This window comes from Glossina fuscipes, unplaced genomic scaffold (genome assembly GCF_014805625.2).
Source record: "Glossina fuscipes isolate IAEA_lab_2018 unplaced genomic scaffold, Yale_Gfus_2 2, whole genome shotgun sequence".
Classification (NCBI taxonomy): Eukaryota; Metazoa; Arthropoda; class Insecta; order Diptera; family Glossinidae; genus Glossina; species Glossina fuscipes.
Window position 1 is genome coordinate 16421276 of NW_023998416.1, and position 25196 is coordinate 16446471.

The window sequence follows — 25196 nt, forward strand, 5'->3', positions numbered from 1 at the left end:
AACATTACAGTAGGACATGGCATAACATTGACTATCTTACATCACTTGCTTCAATAAACAAAAGTGGGCTGATCCGAACCATTCTCAGCAGCGTTTCGTGCCTAGTGTAAGGCACATCGGTGTACCGAATGTCAGCAAAAGTTGCGATCTATAGGCTGAATACAAAAAATTCATAAAGAGAAATCAAGCGGGTAGACAAGTTTAGCTCGATTCGCAAAGTGATTGTGAATTGATCGGTATAATAAAAGGGCGGATCTATCTGAAGTCCTTCTTCATCCTCGCTCCTAGTATAGGGTTCCAGTACACAGCTGTCATTATCGAGCAAGCTCTATACATGTCGACTCGCTGCTTGGAGTAGTGAGTTTACAGTACTCGATAAGGCATGCATTTTTCTTACTGTCCAAAGAAAAAATCTTTTGATTGTAAAGTTGCGGTCCATTAACGTAATCAAATCATATTCAAGTTTGCTCGATACCGATAGCTGTAAACCGACGGTAGATATCCAGTCTAGTAATTTTAATAAAGTCAGACGTTTTATTGATATTCGACAGTTACGTTCACATTGCCAATAGGATTAGTCATTCCGAATGTGAAGTTTTCAATACGTGATTAACTGTAAGATTTTGACCATAATTGCATGATTGCACCCTGCCCCAGTTGGCGAACAAGGGCGTTTTAAGTTTATGCGAATGTATGCAACGCCCACAGGCATTTAAGATAGACCTACCATTTATTATACCGGTCTCTGAACCGATTAAAGCTTGTCAGTCCGTCAAGTTTCCTCCTGTTTAACCGACAGGTCGCAATTTTGGAGATATTTTGATTAAGTTTGCTACACTGAAATTTCTTGGCCCATGAAACAACCCTATTGAAAATGATTCGGATGGGACCACTTTTTCGATCTCTTCTTACAGAACGTCTTATTTTGAAAAGTCATTATGACAGACATGAATAGTAAGGCAACAGTGGAGAGCCGTAGCTTGCCATGGGGCATCCCCTTTGGATTCATTTCGGTTTACCCTTTAAAAACAAATGTATGTAGTATTTATGTCATAAGCTAAGAATTTAACATTCAAAACAAGGGCATTTGTTATTATCCTTCATTTATTTTCAATTTTTCTGAAAGCTTGCAGGTTGTCTAAGTTATTGTCGTTATACCAAGAACAACAGTATGTGACGGCTCCGCACTTCCCTAGCCATTTCTATTTTGATTTCTATTTCTATTTACTTTCGATAATACCGTTCATTAAAATATGATCTCTACTTGTTTTAGTTTCCTATTTACTTTTTTCTTCCTTCTCATGGTCTTCGTGGACCGTGTACTTTTCTTAAACTTTTTTATAGATATTCAATACAAAATTTAATAATAATAATTTCTTTCTGCTTTCTTTCTTAAAATAAAACTTTCTTTGTTACCTTCTATTCTTTCTCAATTTTTCTTTTTTAATCCTAACCTATATTATAACGTTATTTAAATTTATATATTACATCCAGTGTAAGGTTTTCCAATTATCTCTCATATGTAACGATGATACTAGTAGGTGTAGTGAGCTATTGTTTTATAAAAATATAATTTTAAATTGCAAATAAATAAATACTAAATAAGAAATTTAAAGCGAAGCTAAGACGTAGTGGGTATAAAAGATTCGTTTCCGCTTGAGTATTATTTTCGCAGTGAGTTTTGTGGTTTGACCACATCCAATAACATGTTCCTTATTGTGCCGGTATATTCCATTAGTTCACTCTTTTTAATATATATAGTTTTTTAGTCATCTCATTCCCATATTTGCATATGTCGTTTCTCAGATGTTATTCGCTTCATCAATTTCTCATTTGTGAACAGCAAAGCAGAGTTTTCAAGGAATAGTCAATACTGTTTCCAGTTCCGCGAAGAGTATCTCATCTCTGATGCGTTTACACCCGCCACGGAAGGGTGAAAGTACAGCCATTTTTTTCAAAATGTTTGCAACACCCGCAAGGAAACGGTCCGAACACCTTATAAGGTGTATACAGTCTTGATCGGCATTAAGATCTAAATCGGTTTAAGTAAGCGCCTCTGTCCGCCTAGCAAATATTCTTTTGGGCGCCAAAAATACTGGAAATTCTCGCACGAAGATTGGTGCTGAAAATGGGGCCCAACATTTCCATTTGCGAGGTTTTTGCTAATTACACCTAAGCTACATAGACGCACGATAAATATTTCCAGGTAAATTCGGAAAAAATTGGAAAAATCAACATGTCCCAATCAATACTATATGGACTATGGAAATGTGGTCTTTTTTCCTTCCTTTTTCAGTCTTTATATCTTACACCATAGGCGGTAGAGGGGATATCAGGTTTGTGCGGACGTATATGTCACTGAAAAGGGCCTAAGAGGCAGCCACCTAGATAGATCCAAGCCAGCCTGTCCGACCATCCGTCTGTCCGTCTGATCTTGGCCCATGTAAATTTGTGCTCAACCTACTTTTGAGATATTTTCATAAAATGAAGCACACTGACAGATTTCGATGCAAGGATGAACGTTATTGAAAATGTTTCGGATCGGACGGCTTTCTCGACCACTTCCCATGTGCATTATTTTGACAAGTCGATTTATGCATAACTGTAGAATGATGCGGGTTATTTACTGATGGGCCGTCCCCGTCTATTGTGTTTTTACATGGTTTGTCTATGACATTATGCCAAATGCAAAATTTGGAGGCGTAGTAAGTATTGTATCGAGTTTTGCTTACCAATTTAAACTTCAGTTCCTACATAACAAACTTCAAATTGAAGAAAACATTTCAACGAAAGGCGGCAGTATATATTTCCATGAAGAATTTGGGACTTTTTGCAGCTATCTGATGAAATTATAACGCCCACCAACATTTGTTAAGATTACACGAAGAGACAACGTTGGCAAAGCGGTTCATGGCGTATTCATACTTAAGTTTATACCCTAGACGGTTATAGAAATCTTCCGTTCGTTAGGATAAGCGAATTCAAGAAGAGAATTTTTGAATTATAGAAAGAATTGTAGTGTCTTCTTACATTTACCTAGGAATCGGAATTATGGTAACTCGTTTCGAGGAGTAATTTTAAAAACTTGCTTAATTCCCTTCCTCCCTAGTAGTATTTTGTTTCTGTGAACGCCCCCACCAGTAAATCTATTTCGACATTGTGCCGTTAAATGTCTTAAATTACTTTATGTATGTTAATGAACGACAAAAGAAAGAAAAACAAACAAGTATAGCAAATCAAATTCCGTATTAATTACAAGAGTTAATATATATATACATGTGAATGCATTTTTTGTCACATTTTTATGTGCAGGCAAAATTTTAAATACAGTCACAAAAACACACGAACACAAAAATATTACGCAATATACATAAAATTTCGCTTATAATAGCATGCTTACCGCCAGCCAGCATGGTTACCAAGATAACTCCACAAGACCATATATCAGCAGGTTGTGCATGATAGGGTTTAAGCAGCACTTCGGGTGCCACATAAGGCAAAGTACCGCAACGATTGTCTAAAAGCCGCTCTTTACCTTTACATCTAAAAGCAATAATTCATTATATATAATTATTTAAGGCATTTACTTGAAAGACAAAGTGAATTTCATCACGCAAAAGCCAATCTGTGATCAGGAAATGGAAGGAAGAAAAATTAACCTTTAATTTTACTAAGTTTCAAACAAAGCACCATCTGTCGTTGTTTCGGCGAATTTTTGCAAGAAGAGGAAGGACGAAAAATCTGTGACGAAGTAAGGGCATTCCCTAAGTTAAAGGAATGTTCATTTGCCATACAAAGAATCACTCAGCTTAGACCAAATCTTCTATACCCACCAAATATATGGAGCTTACAAGGTCTTTCTGAAGCTATTTTGCACACTTTTGCCTTATCATGTATTTCTTTTTATCATCTCAAATAGTTTCTTAAATGTTCAAGGAGGATATGTTTCAAGTGAGGTAACCCTACTGAGATATACGTTTTTCCAACTAGTCATATTCCTAGATCTTTCGTATCTCAATTGACTGATTTCAAATTTAAACTATAGATCCATAAATAGTAATATAAAAAATTAATTCTTTCGCAAATATTTCAATCGCAATTTTCCTTTGAATCATTGTTTTTAAGAAATACTACATCCTTTCACTTGATGGTGAAAAAATTCCAAAAAACTTATACGAGGTGCTATAGAAAATGAACAGCTACCTTACGTCGTTCTGTTTTTAAAACATTATTATTAAAAAAAAAAAAAAATGTTTTTCAATATTTTAACAAATGCGGGAAACATTGATTGGAATTTCGAGAAAATTCTTCATGATTTCCTACTAACAAGATAGCATTATCTCTTTAGAAGGTAAACGATTCTAAGAGTTGCGAAAAGGAGTCTTTCGATATATATACATATTTTTTTTTTTTTTTTTTTGAGCAAAAACAATGGAATAGTGAGGTTTGTGTCAGCTATTAAGCATATGATTACTTTTAAGTGTGAGAAAAGTATTTATTTTTAAAAAATACTCTGCCGCAAGCCGTGTAACTTGTCAAGCAAATTCGAATATAATTCACTAGATTCTAGGTTATTTAACCTAGCGAAAGGAACTTAAGAAGCTAGCTCACAATACTTTCTTAGATGTTATTATAGTTCTTGGAAATATTCTTTGATCACAGATATGCATACACAGAAATATAAGAAATTTAAAGAATATTTGATTTTTCAATTAATTAGATATGATATATTTTGTACCTAAATACCTAAACATGGTAGCCATTCCAAAGTCAGATATTTTGATATTATCGTGTTCGTCCAATAAAAGATTTTCGGGTTTGAGATCCCTATGAGCTATGCCGCGTTGATGCAAATACTGTAGACCGGATAAGAGTTGCGTAAAATAGCGTTGTGCCTCATGCTGGGGCATACCAATATCGGGTTCTGCAAATAAACACAAAACATGCAATAAACTAAATTAAACTTATATATACAAGCACACAGATATCAAGTAAAAATATAGTTGTAAGCATCATGTATTAAACAATAAAATAAATAAAGTGAATTGAAATAATAATGTCGTACAAATTAATTTTTTACTAAACAACGGCACGCCTCACAATGTCAGTAACGCTAAGAAAATCAACACGCAATGTATACTCTAGGACGAATGTCAGAAGCATTTCTTTGTCTGCCATTTTCAGTGAGGAGCAAAGTACTTAAATACGTCACAGGCAGGCGACTATAAAAATGAGAGCTCTACAGTTTATGGGCTCTATGAGAATTACTCCGCTATTTTTTATCGCTGTGACTGACCGAGTAGATAGACATAGCAACTAGCAATGAAGCGTTTGCGGATTCAGATTTCAATTGCGGTAGAATTTACTTTGATCACAGATATAGTGAGTCCTTAATCGGTAGAAGCATAACGCTTATTAATTGGGCATACTCATCCTCTCTCTCTCTCTCTCTCCTTTTTTTGCGCAACTTTTTTCTAATCATCACCGTGTTACACGCATGGTGGATAACCCCTGAATGTTCCGTCACGTTAAGAAAAAAAAAAGGTCTCAAAAGAAGTGACAACTGACCTACCTCTCCACGCTATCACGCCACTTCTTTTTTGACCGTTTGGTTGAATTAGGTATTTACAAAAGTAGATCCGTTGATTTGTTCTTTTATGCAACCCTAAATTCTCAAAAAGTTTGCGTCTAGCAATAATAAAATTGAGCCGTAACAGGTCTGTGACGTCGTTAGCGGCGTTCTAGGCTGTATGCGCGCTGTAAGAAAAATATCAATCTGTGTTTGCTAAACACCGGGAGTACTTAGCAAACCATTGATCTGAAACTGTTCACGTAAACCAGAAATTCCCCGTAAGTGTAAGTCTTTAAATCGTAGTGACTAGGTACAAACCTTCCTTCTCGCTCTTGGCTTCTGTTCAGACCGCTTGTCGTTGTTGTCCGTCAATTACCGACAATGCGACATGCCCAACAGTGGTCACTGTTTAACGTACTTCATTTGATGTTTTTTACATTATATTATGTTTAGCGTAAGCTGAACGAACTAAATTACTTGGAGCAAGCAAAAGTTGTAACAATATCTCCTTTTTATGGCATTTCTGATATTTTACGCATTTCGTCTTTCTTTCTGGTTGTGGGTGGGAATATGGGAGACTTAAACTATAATTAAAAAGATATTCTTCTTATGAGAAGGAGTATGTGTGTTATAGACGATCAGACAAGTTTAGCATGCCATGCATTCTTCGCTGATGGGTCAACAAATTAACTTTTAAGTTTAACAAAACAACAAAGAAAAATGCAAAAACAATAACCACTAAAACTTTTTAACTTTATGTTGTTTGCTATAAGAGCACAAATTAATTTAGCTCATGGTCGTTCAAAGCGCCTTTCATAAACCATATTATGTACGCGAAAGTAAGGTGCGGCTTACGAATTATGTAAATAAAATCTTTCAATTTATAAAGATAGAGATAAATTATGTTTGGATCTATTTGTCTTCTTACTAAAAGAAAGCTGTGGCCTGCTCTTAGTCAGATACATGCTCATGATCGTGAAAGTATTAACTGAGATAAAGCAAAATTTTTGTTTCCTTTCAGAGATTGTTTTAGCTTTCTATAGTAAGATATATAGAATATTAATACCTTATACTGACGAGGAACGTAGGATTTACTTATTTCAAAGATTGATGCTATGTGATGTTGCTGCAATTATATGTACATGTATCTGTATACACACTGTATGTGTATATACATTTTTATATATAAAGCACACATCATTTGAGATACAAGGGTATATGAGTAAGTTTGTGCAGAAGTATGCAACACCCAGAAAGACTTGAAGTGGACCCACCTTTCACCTTCACGTACTGAATTGACGTAAACTTGCCTGTCGGTCTGTCCGTCTTAAATTCAACCTTCAGGTCGCATTTTTTGAGATATTTTCATGAAATTTGGGGGATGAAAATGATTCGGATCAGAACGCGTCTTCTACCATTCCCTTAAAATGTTTTATTTTGAAAAGTTGTAACCATTATAATGATTTTGCTTATGTTATCTATATTTATATATTTTCTACATTGTACATACACCCTGGTCATGACCCGTACAATAACCTTCAATATCCAAAAGGACTTTATTACTTGATCTAAATTTTTTTTGGCCGAAGTATCCTTTTAAGATTTGTCAACAGATAATTCTTGCAGGATTTTCCATCTGGAGGATACGGTGGGTCGGGCAGCAATTTAAACTTCAATTCATGCACTCTTCCCGTTGAAGATATCGACATGTTAGGCTAGGGGTTTCATTTTCGCTATGACCACAGATGGCGCCCAACATGCGATCATCCCTCACAGGCCTGAATCTTAATTCAATATAAGACAAACATGTTCGCTTAACGTGTTTATAGTGTTTGCTATCTCATTAATTCGACGATCTTTCAAAGCGCACCATTTGAACACTGAACATGGACCTGAACGTTCGTCGTTGCCCAAGCTGGCACGATCGTGAATAATGGTACAGAGTTCTTACATACAGCGTTCAATCGTATCTTATTAATCACAAGCCCATTATTTCCATTTTCACAAAACAATCAAACCATCGCAAAATTATTATTAAGCGACTAGGAGTACGTATCGATGCATACGTAAACTTTCTCAGCTTTTCAGCACAAGTGATGCCATCTTCATGTTCGAGTCTCAAACTTTCTAGCCAACCTACGTACATGTAATAATTTTGTAGTTCATTGCATCAAATGCAGTAATGGGTGACGCCTACGCATTGTATTGTGTATTCAGCTCGTTAATCATAAAGGGCTTTGCTTCTCACCTATTCTCGGTGTGGAACATTTTCATTCAATGTGGCCTAATAAAGTGAAAAGTTTGGATAACAATGACATAAATGGTTAAAAATGTCAGCCAACGAACGCTATACCGCGTAATACCACACAAGAACACAATAGCGCAAACGCCATCAACAAAATTAGTTGAAAATGGAAATGTACAAGAACGCATAAATTCATATACATCCTCAGTCTAAAAAGTAAAATGAAAATAAATAAGGAAAGTAAACAAAAAAGAAACAAGAGTGAACCACAATACGAAAGGTTCAGAGTAAGTCGTTTTGTATGGTAACTACAGCAACGAAAAATGAGAAAAGTAATTGATTTTTTATTTTAATTTTTTTATTTAGTTCGGGAATGAATTTTTTTGTTTTTTTTTTTACAACAAACAATTAAAAAATAAATAAATAAAATCAACTACAAGTCAGAAAATGCAAATTCGTAAAAAAAATTTACTTTGCATACAATAATCTAATGATAACTGCTGCATAGGAGATTATGAGGAGGACAGGCACGTGAAGTCATAAAGTAAGTTTTAAATTTTTTAAATAAATGCCTAACGAACGAACAAACGAACGAACGTACGAGTGGAGTTGAATAGCACATCAATATTAAGAGCTGTGTACCAGCAGCAAGCAAGAGTCCACAGTTCTAGCTTAACCTTCCACAGGTTTTCGACGAATCTCTGCCGTAAACAGACTGCACATGTGTGCAACTAATAAAAGCAAACAAAAAAGGCATGAGTTTTTTTACATACACTACTTTTTGAAAGGACCTACATCCTATGAGCTACAACTATGATCTCCTTTTATTTTGGATTCTGGTCATTTTACGAGCACATGTGAACTATTATTTTTCACTATCCATTTACTCCTAAATGGACGTCTTAAGTAAATGTATACCCATATTATAGACTAAATATGGGGATATATAGGCAGGCATCCCAATTGGACAGAGTCCTTGTAAAGCATGATTTTGATTCAACGTGGCATACAATTTGCGAATATTACAACACGGTTTCGATACAGTACGATTTCACAAACTCGAATGTGTTTCTGTTTAATTGGTTTTTGCTTTTACTTTATTGCTAATATGATGAGATGCGGCCAGTAACTTTTGATGACAACAAATTTTATGGTCCTCATCATTATTTCTTGAATATACTTTTAGTTTTTATATTTCATCACAAAGTTAAATTTCATATTTCTTTGTTTTTATGAAAACTTGAAGTTAACTCGGCCTCAATGGCCGACTCGACTCGATCTCGACTAGCAACTTAATGGTCGTGTGGTCAAATCCCAAGACTTACATCTTTGTGTTTTAAGACTTTACTCTTGCAAATTATTTCTCTGGCTTAATTAATTATAATAATAATAATAATAGTAATAATAATAACTTAATTCTTTCTTTACATACAATCGGAACGAAATTTCGCAACAAATTTTCATCGTAAAGTTTTGCACCTCAAAATTTGGTTTCGATGCAACATGATGCATGTTGCACTGATTTACATTATTTCATGGTATCTTGTAACATGGTCTCTTACAGCACGAATAAGGTTTCGATACGACGCGGTATACATTTTTTTTGATATACTTATATACCAAGGTCTCCAAACTACGTTATACTATACGCTATTTCTTACTTACCCACTTCTGTCGAGAAATTTTGAAGCGGATCGAACCAATCATTCTTAATAACGTTTCTCCTTGGGGTCACGCCAGTGTTTCGACCTGACAGGCTTAGATCGGTTTAGAAAATGGTTTTGAATCGATCGGTATAATAAAAGGTGAGTCTATCTTAAATGCTTCTGCGTGTTACCTACGTCGACCCAAACTTAATATATCCTATACTACAAGTGGCGTGTAAAGTGTGGCATAATAGAAAAAAGTAATGTAGTCTGCATTCCTGTATCTACAGAATACGTAGCATTCTTTAGAAATATTGATTTCTGTGTAGTGGACAATGGACAATTAGTGAAAAACATCAATTTTCGGCTAGCAAAAAGCCCAGAGAGGTCTGGTCAAACACTTTTTTATACAGAAAATTTAAATTTCAATCAAATAGATGTCTGCCAAAGGTTGCAAGGTTTTTAAAAAAGTAAATCTTCATAACGTGTTATACACATTTCGCATCGTGTTCGCTGATAAAATTCTGTGAACCGAAAACCATATTTACATAATCGGTTTTATTGTTTATTGCGAACGTATCAATAACTCAATTTAGCTTTCATTTGAATTTGACAGAGAAATTTTATGAAGGGAAGCTTTAAAGCTTAATATACAAATCTAAATTAAATGCTCTACAATTTTTATATCTCTAGGGGTGACTCTGAATAGAAGGTGCGTGCACTATCGTAGTAAACATGAAAAGAAGTGAAAGAGCGTACAGATTACGTATTCTGCAGAGGATTCTTATGAAACATATTTTTGCAATGAAAACCACAATGCTGTACCCAATGTCAAATATGTCAGGATCTATGAAATACGTACAACGCTCAACTAAGTATAAATGAAGCAAGTAAGAAATTCAAATTCGGTCGGGTCCGAATCGTTTCCATCCACCACCATTTGATACTTATCAAGCGCGTAGGCTTTATATGGCTACTGAAGCTTCATATGTCAATATTGGCAATAGTGACTAGGCGTTGCCGATTTTTCCATTTTGATACAGGGGAGCCCAAACCATCGGCAGAATATAAACGCATATTTTTATCGTTTATGTATGGTTTATAAGTAACGAGCAAAAAACCAGACATTTCTTATTTTGAAAACAGACGTGGTTATAAGTTACGTATACTGTGTATATGTGTACTGGCCGACTTAGTTCAACTTTAATACCACTGCTACATTTTTGCGACCAAGGGAATCTCTACCATAGACACAGGGGCAGACAGACGAGCAGACAGAAATGCTTAAACCGGTTCAGAGCTTAATACTGATCAAGAATATATATAATATATATAATATAATATAATTCTATAAGGTCTCTTTAGAGAGAGTAAGCAAAAATGTGCAGCAAGGTCTAACTTTTAATACACAGTTCCACAATGGTAAGTTCCTATAAAAGCAGGGTATAATGTTTTGTGCTATGAATTTAGACAATGTTTGGTAGGGTAATAGTCGACTTATCCTGACTATGTTTTCAATTTATAAAATCTAAATTTGGATCAGTGCTCATTAAATTAAACATGCCTCGCGTGCATGGGTGTGGTGGTGTTGCCATTTGTCCAAAACAATTTTTTTAGAATGCTTAAAGGTTGGAAAAAAAAGTCTGTCAAAAATCCTCTTTTTTTCGTTAGTTGCCATAGCAAAAATTGCTTTTATGCTAAATATATGCAAACAACTTCACCATAGATAATCCATTTTAAAAGCCACATTCATGTTTTTGTTACTAGAAGAAAACCAAAAAGAAGTAAAGCCAAAAAAAAAAAAAGGCTGTAGCAGCCTCCAGGAACATTTGATCGGTACTGGCGTTCCTAGTATAACGCGGCACTTACTTTTTATTTTCATTATCATTAATAATAGGAGTTTCAACCGATTTTGAGAAAAAAATAATTTAGTTGTCATTTTTAATGGGTGCAACTCTGAACTGATTAACCCATGTCTGTGTGGTGCTTCTTGTTGGCACTCTCCCGGTTGCAGAAGTGAAGATATCCACTTCAAATTTGGCAGTTTTTGCATGCGGGTTGATACTGAAAACAGGTCTAATTGATCTGAGCAGAAGCCCACAGTGCAGCGTAAACTGAACGTAACTCCGTTTCTCTTAACAGAGATGTGTGGTTTTTCCACAAACAACAGAAGGTTGAAATTTGCCACATTTCCAATTTACGAAACGCTCTGCGTGCAAAAATGGGAAAAATTGGCCGGCCTTTAACAGTCCATTAAACAATCTACAGCATCGTTTGTTTACTATAATTATTCATATCACGAGTGCTCAAAATAAAGTGTCGTATGGGAAGTGATCGATATCAGAGATATCTCAGAAGCTGTAGATTAAACACAAGAAATAAGGTGGACCGACGGACAGACAAGCTTAGATCGATTCGATTTCGGATAGGTCCACCTCAAGCTCTTCTGGGTGGTCATTCATTCGCACGAAATGAATACATCTGCTTGCGCTACAAGTGGTGTTAAGTATATAAAAGAATGTCGCTGAATTCCTATAGCTTCTAAATCTCAGTTTCTTAAAAAGAAGGCCACAAACTAAAATGCGTATTTCTTTCGAAAACTCTTGTTTTGCGGCGTACAACTAAAAAGCAATGTGGCTCTGTTCTCCTAAAAAGGAGGTCACAAACTGGAGGACCGTATTCTGCTCGAAAAATTTTGTTATGACCTTCTCATTAAAGAGTTCTGAATCGCTTAAACAACAAGTCCATATGGTGAAATGTGCTTTCCCCGTAAAAATGTTTGAAGTAAACAAAGGGTTTCTCGAAGAGCTGTTTTTACTGTACCTATGTCTTTTGTGCAAAAGTTCGCAGATGAAGGTGAGCGTCAAGTCGAAAAGTGGCAAAGGCAGAGGTTAAGTTGCTAAGTAGTAAATAGAAGAATAAAACCTATTTATGAGGCTTAAGAGGCCTGGCATGGTAATGCCGTCGAATGGGATGATTTATCGAACAACCTATTAATAGCCGAAGAGATTTGGTCCTTTGGGCCAACGAAATTCAATTCCCAAATTTTGGTTTTCTATATGACGCCATCGCCGGTCAAGGGAATCGAAATGAGTTTTAAGGAAATTATGGCTACTAGGGGCTGGAAGAGCGCAAGTTGATAACTTCAAGCCAAAACAAAAGAGTTTAAAAATTCATTTTTGCGTATCTATCTTCCAATCAGTATTAAATAAATTGCTTTTATAAGACATTAATATACATTGGCATACATGGGTAGAAATACTAATGTAAATTAAAGTAAATTTCGAATTCGCTTTTCACTGTAATGGAGACGCAGATGCATTTTCATGACAATACTTATTACGAAAGGTTACTACAGTTTTCTAATTGATGCATGAGATTGTGGAAAGGCATGGAGCAGAACAGAGCTATTATTAGTATCTAGTGGTTGCAGACTTTTATGATTATTTTTAAAAGGACATAAAACTTCGTCTCTATGTAGGAATTTGAAGCAAAACATTTCTGAGAATGTGAAATGAAAATATAAGATTTTTAACGCATATGAGTATACACAGCAATTTATCAAATGAAATGACAAACGTTTTCATATGCTTTTCGAAAGCGTAACAAAGCAATTGGATCATCCACATTTCTTTTACATGTCAATGTGGGAGGCAAGGGAGAAGTAAAAATAGGTTTTACTTTATATTTACTTGCACATAAAACTACATTACAAAAGGGAGCTCAGCTCGTTAATACGTCATTCGTAGGCACAACTTCAATGACTGAGTTTTTAGAAAGAGCTATTTTTACTTAGTTTCCGCACAAAACGGAACGAGAGCCAATTTGCAAAATGTAAAGCAAATGAAATGATTTTATGTAGGAATTATTTCAGAGGCAGCCGCCAGTGGAGGCGCGCATTATTGCCGTGAAAAAGGGGAACCATTTGCTTCCCCGTGGAGCATTAGTATCATAAAAGCCGGAATGCTTAACTCTTTGACCAATGTCACTTTAATTTTGCGTATTCGCCAGTTAAAAGGCAATTGATTTTGCTTTCGCACACGAATAAATTAAATATCGTACAAAATACGCCTTACGAGTCAGCATATCGTGAGAAATCATACGGCTCTTAGTACCTAAGTTCGGGGTCTCCAGTTAAAAACGTAGCTGAATGGTACGGAAAAGTATAGACCGGCCTTCGACATAACATCACGCCCACCCAGTTTGCTTGTCCCTTCTGCCCTTGTGCCCAGATAAGCTTGTCCCTTCTTTCCATCGGTGTATACTTCTTTGTCAATTGTAACTGGCTACGGTGTGTCACGGTGGCAACAAAACATTCCCATCACCACTGCATCACAAATGGCGACAGTTCGAGACAACCTCCGCCATGACAAGTAGTCTAGTCCGAATTTTAGGTTGCTCTAGATATTAAATCACATTTTGTCTTAGCAATTAATTTACAAATTACTGACAATAATCTTTCCTTAAATAGTTCACTTGTTTGACTGTCCGACCAATCGCAAAGACAATAAGTTGACGCAAATTCACGTAACGAAGCTGCGCATAACGGTGGACCACTTTCGTAAAACATTTCATTAATTTGCAAATGCTGTTAAAATTTTTCTGTTAATTGAAGGCAGATTTTGACGAGTTGCAGAAGTATTGCCATGTAAGGAGACCAAATCAGAACATTGTTCCTTCACCGCACGTCTTTATACCTACCACTGTAAGACGGGGGTATACTCATTTTGTTTTTTCCCAAAATATATGTAGCACCCAAAATCAAGCTTCCGAGACCCTATAAATTATATATTTTCTTGATCACCGTGAAGTTCTCAATTGATTAAGCCATGCCTGTCCGTTTGTGTGTCTGGGCGGTGTTTATTGGCACTCTTCTAATCGTAGAAATGTAGATATCGACTGTAAATATCGAAGTTTCCGCACGCAGGTTGGTATTGAAAATTGGCCAAATCTGTCGATGCAGAAGCGCGCAGTGGAACGTAAACTGAACGCGACTTCGTTTTTTTTCAACAAATATTTGTGGATTTTTGCTCGTTACTCGAAAATTATAAAAGCTAGAAGGCTGAAAATTTCCGCATTTACTTTGCGAGGCACTCTAACCCTTACGGGAGAAATATCCACTATGTCCACACGAAATTGGTTTTATGCTCATTTACCATAAGGCAAACCGAAGACCGAATGTTTAAAACTATTTTGTACACTCCTTAAATGAAGATACATTATCTGCCTAACAATAGGTTAAAAATAAGGCAACGGGGTGGACACCACCATTACTTTTTTCTTAATAATACTAGCGATATGGATGTCAAGTAAAAGAACTTGGAGAGTAGACTGCGAAAAAGATAGTGGTGGGTACGCGAGATTCGGCCGCATATGACTTTCTTACTTGTTAAATTGTAGGACAGATATATATATCCTTCTCGAGCTTACAGCTTACTGTTTGCCTCTCTGACAATATTGAAGTATTTTAGGTTCTTATCCCTCCATGAACATAACCACAAATTTCCTTCCTTCATGGCCTCCTTTATTAACTGAATTTCTCTTTTCTTCTGCAGCACATATAAGCATGTTGACCGCATGCGTTTGTCTACAGTGGATTATGGAAAGTTAGGAGTGTACGTAAAAGTTTTTGTAGAAAGACGAAACTTGACATGGATTTTCTTATTTGGTGGGCATAGATCGACCTTGCAGGATTATTAAAGTTTGTGGTATGAAACTCCAAATTTGTTGTTCTCTTATCGAATATGATGTTTGATGTCGCTAACATTACTATGAAGAAGTAAACAGTTCGAACAGTTTGTGAACGCATTCACAAGCGAATGAAAAAATCTTACCAGACTCATGAACGATCTTTTTATGGCATGGTCGACGACCAACGAACTCTAGCACACTAGCGATAACAATGAATACAACAATAGCGAGTCAAAGCGAAGTCTCCTATCATATATGCTAGAGATTACAGGCGCGTTGCCCAAACGGAAGTTAGTAAAATGATTAGTAGTGGAGAAAAAAGTTACTCCAGAGAACATTAGGGATAGTTGAAATTCAAAATTTTCATACTTTTAAACTGTTTGGTCGATCACTCAGCATACGTCCGTTGTGTAAATGAAAGCCCAACATACACGGACAGAAAGCGATATACTAAACTGCTAGTACAGTAGAACGACCATACGATTGCATTTTGCGCTGGACTCAGCGTGAGTTATAAGTGTTTCCGATCAAAGCTTTATACGATTTTGCAGCATTTCTTAGATGATTGCACGCTACTAAATATCATATTTGTTTGCGTATTTTGTCTTATGAACATACAGTCTTTTGACAATTGTGGGTGAAACCTCCATTTGATGTAAGGGGATTTCGAAGTAGGAGTTAGAACACAACCTAAAGTGCTATGACTTATTAGAGGATTTTCCAAAATATTCGATCTTAGCCTGATAAAAGAACATGGTTGCTTTCCCATGAAAATTTTTGCGGCAGTAATTGCGGTTTTAATCAATGAAGTGCAGGATGGATCTCACTAAATCAATTGCTCCAGTCATGCTGATCTAGAAATTATGTATTACCGATGAATATTTCTATATTTTTTAATATGCTCCTTTACGGCAGATGGGTATAAAACATTATTCTAAAATCACTTAAGTTTTTACCGTGAGCCAAATCTTAGGGGTCATTGTTGTAAGTATTTGTAGTCAATCACTTAACAACCTAATCGGATACTGTAAGAATTCATTTTTTTCCAGTTAATTCACATTAACTTTCTAAAAAGTTCTTTGACTCTTAAGTTAGTGTACTGATCAGAGGTTAGCCGAACGTTATTTGCCTGTTTCAACTAATCCAATGTAATTAATTATATAAAAATTTTTAAAAAGGAAAGAAAGAGTATTTCAAGAATGACCGTAGGACGAATTTAATCTTCGTAGTTTTTTTTTATTAACAAAACGAAAGGATAAATAACTAACTTGCTTTTCCATGCTTCCATGCAATTGTGAAAAGACTTGCCCTTGGTTAAGGTATATAATTTAATTTCTACTTCTTAGTTTACACGCAGTCCTTGTTGTTTATTGCTTGAATGTTTGTAAAAGGCAAGTAGTAGATGCGCAAATAAGTTCTACCGGTTTTTTTTTTTTTTTTTTTTTTGCTATATAAAAGGCGCTTGTGTTAGAATACTGGGAAGGAATATTTTATGAAAAATATTGTCTCCTGCCAGTTACATACTATTCCCATTCTTCTAACTGAATTTAAATCCCGCTCCTATAGAACATCTGGTCTTTTCAAGGCATCCATGCGTTCTTATAAAAATGAAAGCTTTTTTCAGGTAAACAGGAAGCCATCGTTTGATATTAATCAAATATAGGTGGGTAGAGAGGGCCCAGTATAACATTCGGTAAACTGATTTTGCAAATGGAAGTCTTGCTGAAAAAACAAACTATTGTTTTTTGTTATACTTTCGCCCACAATTTGTTTTTCTTCACATTCTGCTCAAAATCATCACTTTTTGTTGAGAATATTCGGAAGTCATGAGAGTGCGTTCGACCGGTAGACCTTTAAGCATCTACCGACCCAGCACTTGAGTGTAAATACGATCAATAGCTAATTATTGAAGTTGGAGAGGGTAAGTCTTTGAACCATTGCCGATCGAGCACTCAAGTGTAGCTAATTTCATGTACCGATCCGTTGTAAGAGTATGGCCTGCCAAACGAAATATAATTCGGACATGACGACTTCATACTAGCGCTCCTTAACTATTTGCTAACTGAACTAAAGCAGCTCATAACGGGGCACTTTACTAAAATTTTTAATTTTAAAAATAAATCTTTTTGTAATCATAATCGACGGCACTATGTACAAATGACTTTCCTTTGTACCTATGATGCTAAATCACTCACGTGACTTTGTTAATTGTATGCAAGCCTGCACTGATGATCACATTTAGTTGTTCCACCATCATTTGTTGCGTTTGTTTATCGCCTTCACCGACCTTCGCTTACAAATTATTGTCTTCCAATGTTTTTCTGAAGGGTCTCACTCAGGCCACATCGGACATTTAAATCAGCGAAATCACGTTCCATATGTTTTCACATTACGGAGCAAGCACACGACAGAGTTCTACAAGAAATCCTTGACTGTCTGCAGATTCCTACGTTCGAATACACAGCACAAACAAATCCATATGGCCTAATGCTTCTTGCTAGGGATGGTTGCCTTCAACAGAAAAAGTACTTATGATGGTATTTGATTTCGAATCGCTTTTATACATCTTGGTAAAGCTTGCTAATATGACAACAATTAAATTCCATAAATAGTATCACTCTTGACAAATGCTCAGACGTCATGTAACGTCATCTTTTAAAGAACTTGTAAGCACTTATTTGCACACCTGTTATACACATGATGCTTCAGACATCCGTAGATACGTTTATACAATTTTAATTGTTTAATTTGTTTACATTCACGACAACATACGTTTATTTGTTTGCTTGCTTACTTAGAAGCAAAGGATGTGCTTAGATATACGTATATCTGTCTGTCTGTCTGTCTGTGTTTGCGTGTGTATGCAGGATTGTGAATTTAAAATTTCTATTTTGTCAAAATCATAAGGATGTTAAGGATTTTACCAAAATAGATCCTTTAATTGATTTTGTTTTTTTTTAATATTTCATAAAACTTTCATAATGAATTACTTGCCTAACGTAAAATGTTTGATGTAACAAAAATGAAAGATATGTACACATGTTAATAATAAAGCAAAAAAACACTTTATTAAGTGTATATATATATGAAATTCACTATATAGAGAATATATTAAAGACATAAGCTGACGTTGTCATGGTCTGTAAGATAATATCGCTTTATTACCGACTTTATTACTTTTCATAATTGATATACAAAAAATGTGAAATTTTTCCAATGAACAAATACTTAACAAAAAAAAAATCAGGGACATTTCTGTCGATTTGTCATGTCAAAAATTCTAACTTTTGTTGAGATGACGACAAGTTTTCAAGAAATTATGATTGCTCTTCTGTCTTGTGTATATCACACGTAAGATAATGTTGTGTTAGTAAAGCAATTACATATCATTACATATCTTATATCGTAGTTTTCTTTATTTTTTGTTGCTGTTTGTTTTCAGAAAATTGTTCTCGCGTTTTAAGTCACTTCGACTAGTTTAAACGCTTACAATATAATTCTCAACAAATGAACGATAATATTTCATGATGAAACTAAGAACAAAGTTATTTTTAAAATCATGACTAAGTCTAGTCCGTTTCTTTTAAGCAAGTTAAAAATTATAATGGCACTGGGCCCGCTATTTAGTATCGTACATCAATCTACGGTTATTCATATAATGACTTTTCAAATTATGGCGTTATACGGGACGTGGTCGAACAAGTCGTCCCACCCGCACCATTTTCAATAGCCTTCGTCCTTCGGCCAAACTATGTCGTTGTACCAAGTTTCATCAAAATTTTTGAAATATTGCGGCCTATCGCTTAAACACAAGAATGCAAGACGGACACACCTGTTGTAATTAGATCAGAAAGTGATTCTCAATCGATCGGTCTAATATAAAGTGGATCTCCCCCAAGTTCTTCTGCCTATCACTTCAAGCAGATCTTTTGTTAATTGTGGGCATGGCAAAAGACCGAATAAAACCATGTTATCTAGAAATTTCATTTTATATTGGACGCTTGCCATAAATCGTAGGTCTTTCAAGAGGTACATTAAGAGAGGAGGGAGCGACTATAATTTTTCAGAAAATCAATTTTTTATTACCGTAAATGATTCTTGGAATATTTAACAATGGTATAAAAAAAATGACTAGGGGCGTGGCAAAATTTTAAATTGTCCGAAAATTGGATTTTTCGAACATAGTGTTATTACGGGTTCTTGAAGCTTCGACCGTGTTTTACTCGAAGCATGATTTTTCAAAACGGTACGCAGCATATAACTCCAATACTTCCTATTGACTTCTCTCCTCACATGAATTTATTATGATCTCAGCTGGCCTGGTTTGCTTGTGCTCAACCTAAAGGTCACAATTTTTGTGATACTTTGATCAAATTAGATATACCACCATGTCGTGGTGCAACAGTGAAAACTTTTGGAAATGATGCAGTTCGGAGCACTTTATCAGCCACTTTCCATACAACACCTTATTTCGAATAGTCGATAGTGTGGTAGGCGCAGTGTTTTCGCTGCTTAATCTTTGATTTCTTAATCGCCTAAGGAATGTTTGTGCCAACGAACACTTTGATAGAACTCATAACTAGGTTAGATCTTCTAAACTAGGCTAGATCGAGAAAATTTGACTATAGGTAGTTATTTAAAGGTCTTTCAATGTCAAATCAAAGTCAAATTGATCCACAGGGTAGCTCTAGTGTTAAGTAATTTCTTCCTTGCTTTAGATTTAAACTTACTATTATCCCTGCTTTACGAGAACAGTTTCTGCGTTGCCTTTTTTTAATACTTTTCAAGATTCATTTTTTCTTTTTTAATACCTAAATGTATGCTTTAAATTTTCCTTGAATTTCCTTATATGAATACGTTTTGCTTTCATGCAGTACACAGTGATCGTCCCCCTTAAAGTACTACATATCTACAAGATTAAAGCGTTTCGAAAGTGCATGAAGTTGTTTCGCCCACATACGCTGGAATTGGGGACTAATTAATGCTACCTTCGTTAGATTTAATATTTTATTCGGTGTTTTTTCTTGCTAAATATTACTCTGTATTGTCCTTAACCGCCGTTTGAAATTTTCGATTTCAGTTAGATTGATAATAGAAAAACTAAAAAGCTCCATCCAATACAGAAGTTGACGTGTTTTTCTTAGTATTACAAATCCAATATTGAAATAATTATGTTATATATTATATTAAATGATACCCAATCAGTTAATGTGAAGTTACTACTTTTTCATAAGCACACATATGCGCAGCTTGAAATATATCATTAGTGACAGATGGGAATTGCGGTGTATTCGTATTGTGCCCACGCCAATGTGTATTAAATATTAATTGCTTATTTTCATCTTCATTGTTGTAAAATCCATTTGCTATCTTATTTGTGTGTGCAGCAGACACAGAAACTAGTATGCGATGAAGCTCCTATATAAATCTACGCAAGATATTCGATTAATTAACGCTTACAAAGAGAGTCGTACAAATGTTATTTAACTTGGATGTCGTTGCAATTTGTGATTTCTCAATTCATTTCTAATGAAGATGTTTATCCCGCCACTACTGACTATTAATAAAGTATTATAGAAATTGTACGGCTGGGTGTCTGCGAAAACTTTTTGTAGCAGAATAGACTGATGCAGCGCATCAGAAGATGGAGTAGGCGTACTTTGCGTTGTAACGAATAAGTGCATACGGATTCCTGAAGACATTTACAATTGTAATCTGTAAGACTTTATTTATCTCTACACAAATTGTCACAGAGAGCTCTCCCACGGCTTATTTCTTACACTTCTCCCTCGACACTAATTCAGGGAGTGGAAAAGTTTCGAAATCAACGAAATTTAAAGACGTGAGGTGTTCGTCGGGAAGTCGGGTGCGACTTTGTTTGGCTAACATTTTGCAAACATGAATAGTTAGATTGAATCGGATTTGATTTAAATGTTCCTGTATTTTTAAGCAAATGCTACAGCTTTATAGGAGATCAATTAGTAAAACACTTATTGCATTATCGTCTCCCGTCATATGTTATTCTAAGGAGTTGTGAGTCGATAAGTTTCTACGGTTGGCAGAGTCAAAAAGTTTTAAAGTTCTTCTTATGAAAGTGTCTAGAGAGAAGGCCTGAAGCAGAAGATTAAAATGTGTGCGCGTGTGAGGATAAAACCCAAATCGACAACGACAACAATGCAATAATAAAAAACAAGTAAAAATTCTTTATATGAGAGGGTGTTCAAAAATCTTCTCAGCCGTTCCGAAGTTTTCATACCACTTTAGAATGCCGTAATACTACTAATTGGTCACTTTTTCCGATAAATTTTGAAAATAACAGCTTTTTCCATATAACAATTTTTCAGAATAGGGCGTTATATAGGGAGTGATGGGAAAAGTGAACCGGTCCGAACCATATTCGACAGCGTACGTCGATAGGTTAAAATGCGTCACTGTACCAAATTTCATCAAAATATCTAAAAAAATGCAACTTATAGCTTGAATACAATCTTACATGGACGGACATCAGGTGGACAGATGGAGAAGCAGGCTCAGAGCAATTCATATAAAAAAAAAGATGGGTCTATCTTAAAGCTTTCTACATGTTATACACGTCCGCATTAACCAAATAGACTCTACCCTGTATAACATAAGTGGTGTAGGGTATAAAAGTGATCACCATTCATTTCATTTTATTCTCATATTTCATAAAGAAATTAAATCAAATTGAAATACGAACACCGCCAGCCTGTACGAGCGAATTAATAGCTAAGTACATATTAAACATATTCCTATTTCAGTATGAACTATGTTAGCGTTCTCTGCAGCAAGCAACTCAAGTGTATATCTTTTTGCACGGATAAAGTGCTTCTTATTTCCATTGAGACCACGATCCAAATCAAAGATTAGCCCAATGTTTTGTTTGTTTAAATAAATTATGCAAATTTTCAAATTATCCTACTTAGACTATTCTAACCAGGCGAGCTTCTGTCAAAACACCCCCTTTCGGGGTGTTCAGGGATTGAAATGGGAAAAACTAACAAACCTACGCGTAGTGGTTGCAATCAACATTCATTGAACTAATATATATAACTTATATATATATATATATGTATATATGTATGTATGTATAATAACATATAAACATATATATTTATGTATATATGGTTTTTTCGAAGCTTTGTTTTTTTTTTAGACGATTGACGACAATCTTGCATAGGTTTGTCACCCACATAATATCAGCGCACATGTGGCAATATTTCTTTTCCCTGTGAACTGTTGGAAGTTGTGTTATAAATTTTAGTCATTTTCTTATTCTTTTTTTCAGTTTCTTGCTTTGATTTGTGTGCATTAGACGCGAAAAAAGAAAGCAACTTAGCACAAATCTTCGAACGAATGCATGCATGCATGTGTAAATTTTGTTTTATCTTTTCTCAATCGTAATGATGTTACCATGTTACCGTAATTTGTTAGTATATAAATTTTATTTATACATATAGACTTCACAAGTATAAGATAAGTCGATTTTCTTTGCCAAGTCGTTTGTAAATTATTGAAAATCACGTCAGGGGCGAGCAAATATTTTTAAGGCTAAAATTATAAGCTGAGGGTGAGTTCGCATAAATAACATTTGGTTTTGCGTAAGCCTTTGATTAGATATATTTTAGTGTTACGCTTAAGTATTCATTAAATTGCGTTACGACGTGAAAACGTATCTCTTGAACATGTGTATGTTGAAAGTGGCCTTAACTTCATCGATTTGGAACCTTAAGATTATGGACACTTTACGCGTAGAATTTAATGCTGATCAAGAATATGTACACTTTATAAGGTTTTTGTATATTCATCCATGAATATTGCGGAACTGAAGTAACAGAAATTTGGTTTACTTCGAACGACTTAGAGCATCTTCGACTTCTGTGTTAAATATATAACAAATAGCAAGCAAAGTATGCAAGGAAAGGTAAGATACTGCTAAGAAAGTAGGTCGACCAAACCGAACTAATTGCACTGAGTGGCTGATTAAACGATGTTTCCGTTTGATTGCTTTTTTCTTTTAATGTTTACTCCAAACATAATATTTTTAGAGCGATTGTGAGTAGCCTGAGAATGCCCAGCATCTGATTTGAGCGCAATCAAGGAGATAGATAAACGCATAGTTTTGTGAAATGTACGTCCATCAGGCCAATTGAAAATATGCGCACTTTATAAAGCCTGGCTGTTAAGCTGGAGTTAAGTTTGTGCAAGTGCGGTATTTGTGGGAATAATATTTCTTGTCTATTATATGCATCTCTCTCCCTCTCTGAATTATCCTTTTATTTGATTCCAATCTAATTAGCCTATAAACAATAATATACCGGATATATGGATATGTAAATGAAATGTAAAATTAACGATTTTATAAAATCGTTATGGATTTTGATTTTTTTCTATTTCTTGTATAGGCAACGGGCAATAGGACATGTGCAAAACGTGAAGAGGTATTTTTGTGGACCAGTTGTATTTGCCTTTATATAGATGCCCACACGCGCGTATATAGCTTTCTATATACATAGCTATTGGGTGTGTATGGGTGTGTGTGTGTGTGTGTGTGTAATAAACAAGAAGGAAAAACAATGATTAAGAATGGGCAACGCACTGTATATCCATGTTTACGTATACGTTAACCAAACGACTTGCTTTTGCGGTAATCACATTTAGAGAAATATGTTAAGCACTGCTAAATATCAAGCACTTTGTTCACTTTTATTAATTAGAGTTGTTGGTAAAACTTTTACTTAAATTTTTAAATGAAAATTTTTAGTATTAATTCACTTACCGATACGATCGAATAATTCACCACCGGCTGCATATTCCAGGAATATATATTCAATGTGTCCACTTGAACGATTACCGTAAAATCGGAGAATGTGTTGGTCCTGTAACATTCTTTGTATGCATATTTCTTTACGAACGGATAATACAGCATCCGAATGCTTTTTTAAATCGACCATTTTCATAGCAACAGCTTCACCGGTTTGACGGTTAATCAACAATTTTACTCTGTTAGTATATAGAAAATACAATAGAATAATTTTATATATATATATATATGTATATATATATTTATATAGGTACATATAGAAAGGAATATACATTTAAAAAATTTTTGAAACGAAGAGAAGGCATGTTTTTAGTTTCTCTGATAAAAGAGAAAAACTACCATTAAGAACTATCCACCACCACTATTGTATGTATTGTATGTATACCGCATATAACGTATATGAGTTGTATACGCGTTAAGGATACACACAATAATACTACTTTATCTAATGCTTAAACACGGAAGAAGAGAACGAGAGAGGGAGAGCAAACGAAAGGAAAGAAACTTATGCACTTATAATATTCCTTTTATATATTTATGCATACATATGTATATATATATATATATATATATATGTATATATATATGCCTACATTTCTGTGTCCTTTTTTCGACTTTCAGGTTTCACTACTTGATTTGATTCTTTCTAAAAAAAAAAAAAAAAAAACAGTTTTCATTATTTAAGGTACAAACTTGTTTGTGTACTAATATTATACGTGTAGTATACCATGTTGCATATATTCAGCAAATAATTTTCTCTTTTACCCTTAGGCATGCGCCTGACGATGTAGTGTCTTCATTGTATGATTATACGAGTATTGTAGGTAAATGTTTACATAAGCATCTAAGGTATACATAACGTGGTAATAGTAGGAAAATGTGTAGATATTTCTTTCTGCTTTCTTTAAAATGCCGGAAGGAAGTGTTTGAAAGATTTCCGGTTTATTGGCTCATTTCTCGGTTTTTCTTTTTCAAAAGCGTGAGCGTGACATCTCCATATAGGCAGCTACCTGTGTGCATCACACATGGACTTGGACTGCAAGTACAATCTAAAATGTAATTTACTTCGCTTTAAAGTATCCACCAAAGAAACTTGATTATCACAAACGATAGTACACTGCAAGCAACAATTTCTCTTTTTTTTTTTTCTTCTTCTTTGGTTTTAAAACCAACTGCAAGACTACACTTTAGTAGTAACTA

At 35.0% G+C, this 25196-nt stretch overlaps 1 protein-coding gene across 1 annotated transcript in view; it reads right to left on the bottom strand.

Moving 5' to 3' along the window:
• The window catches only part of LOC119633091 (serine/threonine-protein kinase grp), a 35047-nt gene that overhangs the window by 4445 nt on the left and 5406 nt on the right, over window positions 1–25196 (bottom strand). The window contains exons 2-4 of the mRNA XM_038026313.1: window positions 23952–24175; window positions 4747–4924; window positions 3401–3543 (exon numbers count right to left, since the gene is read on the bottom strand). Of these exons, the coding sequence (XP_037882241.1) occupies window positions 3401–3543; window positions 4747–4924; window positions 23952–24175 (545 nt within the window). The remainder of the gene's footprint in view (window positions 1–3400; window positions 3544–4746; window positions 4925–23951; window positions 24176–25196) is intronic.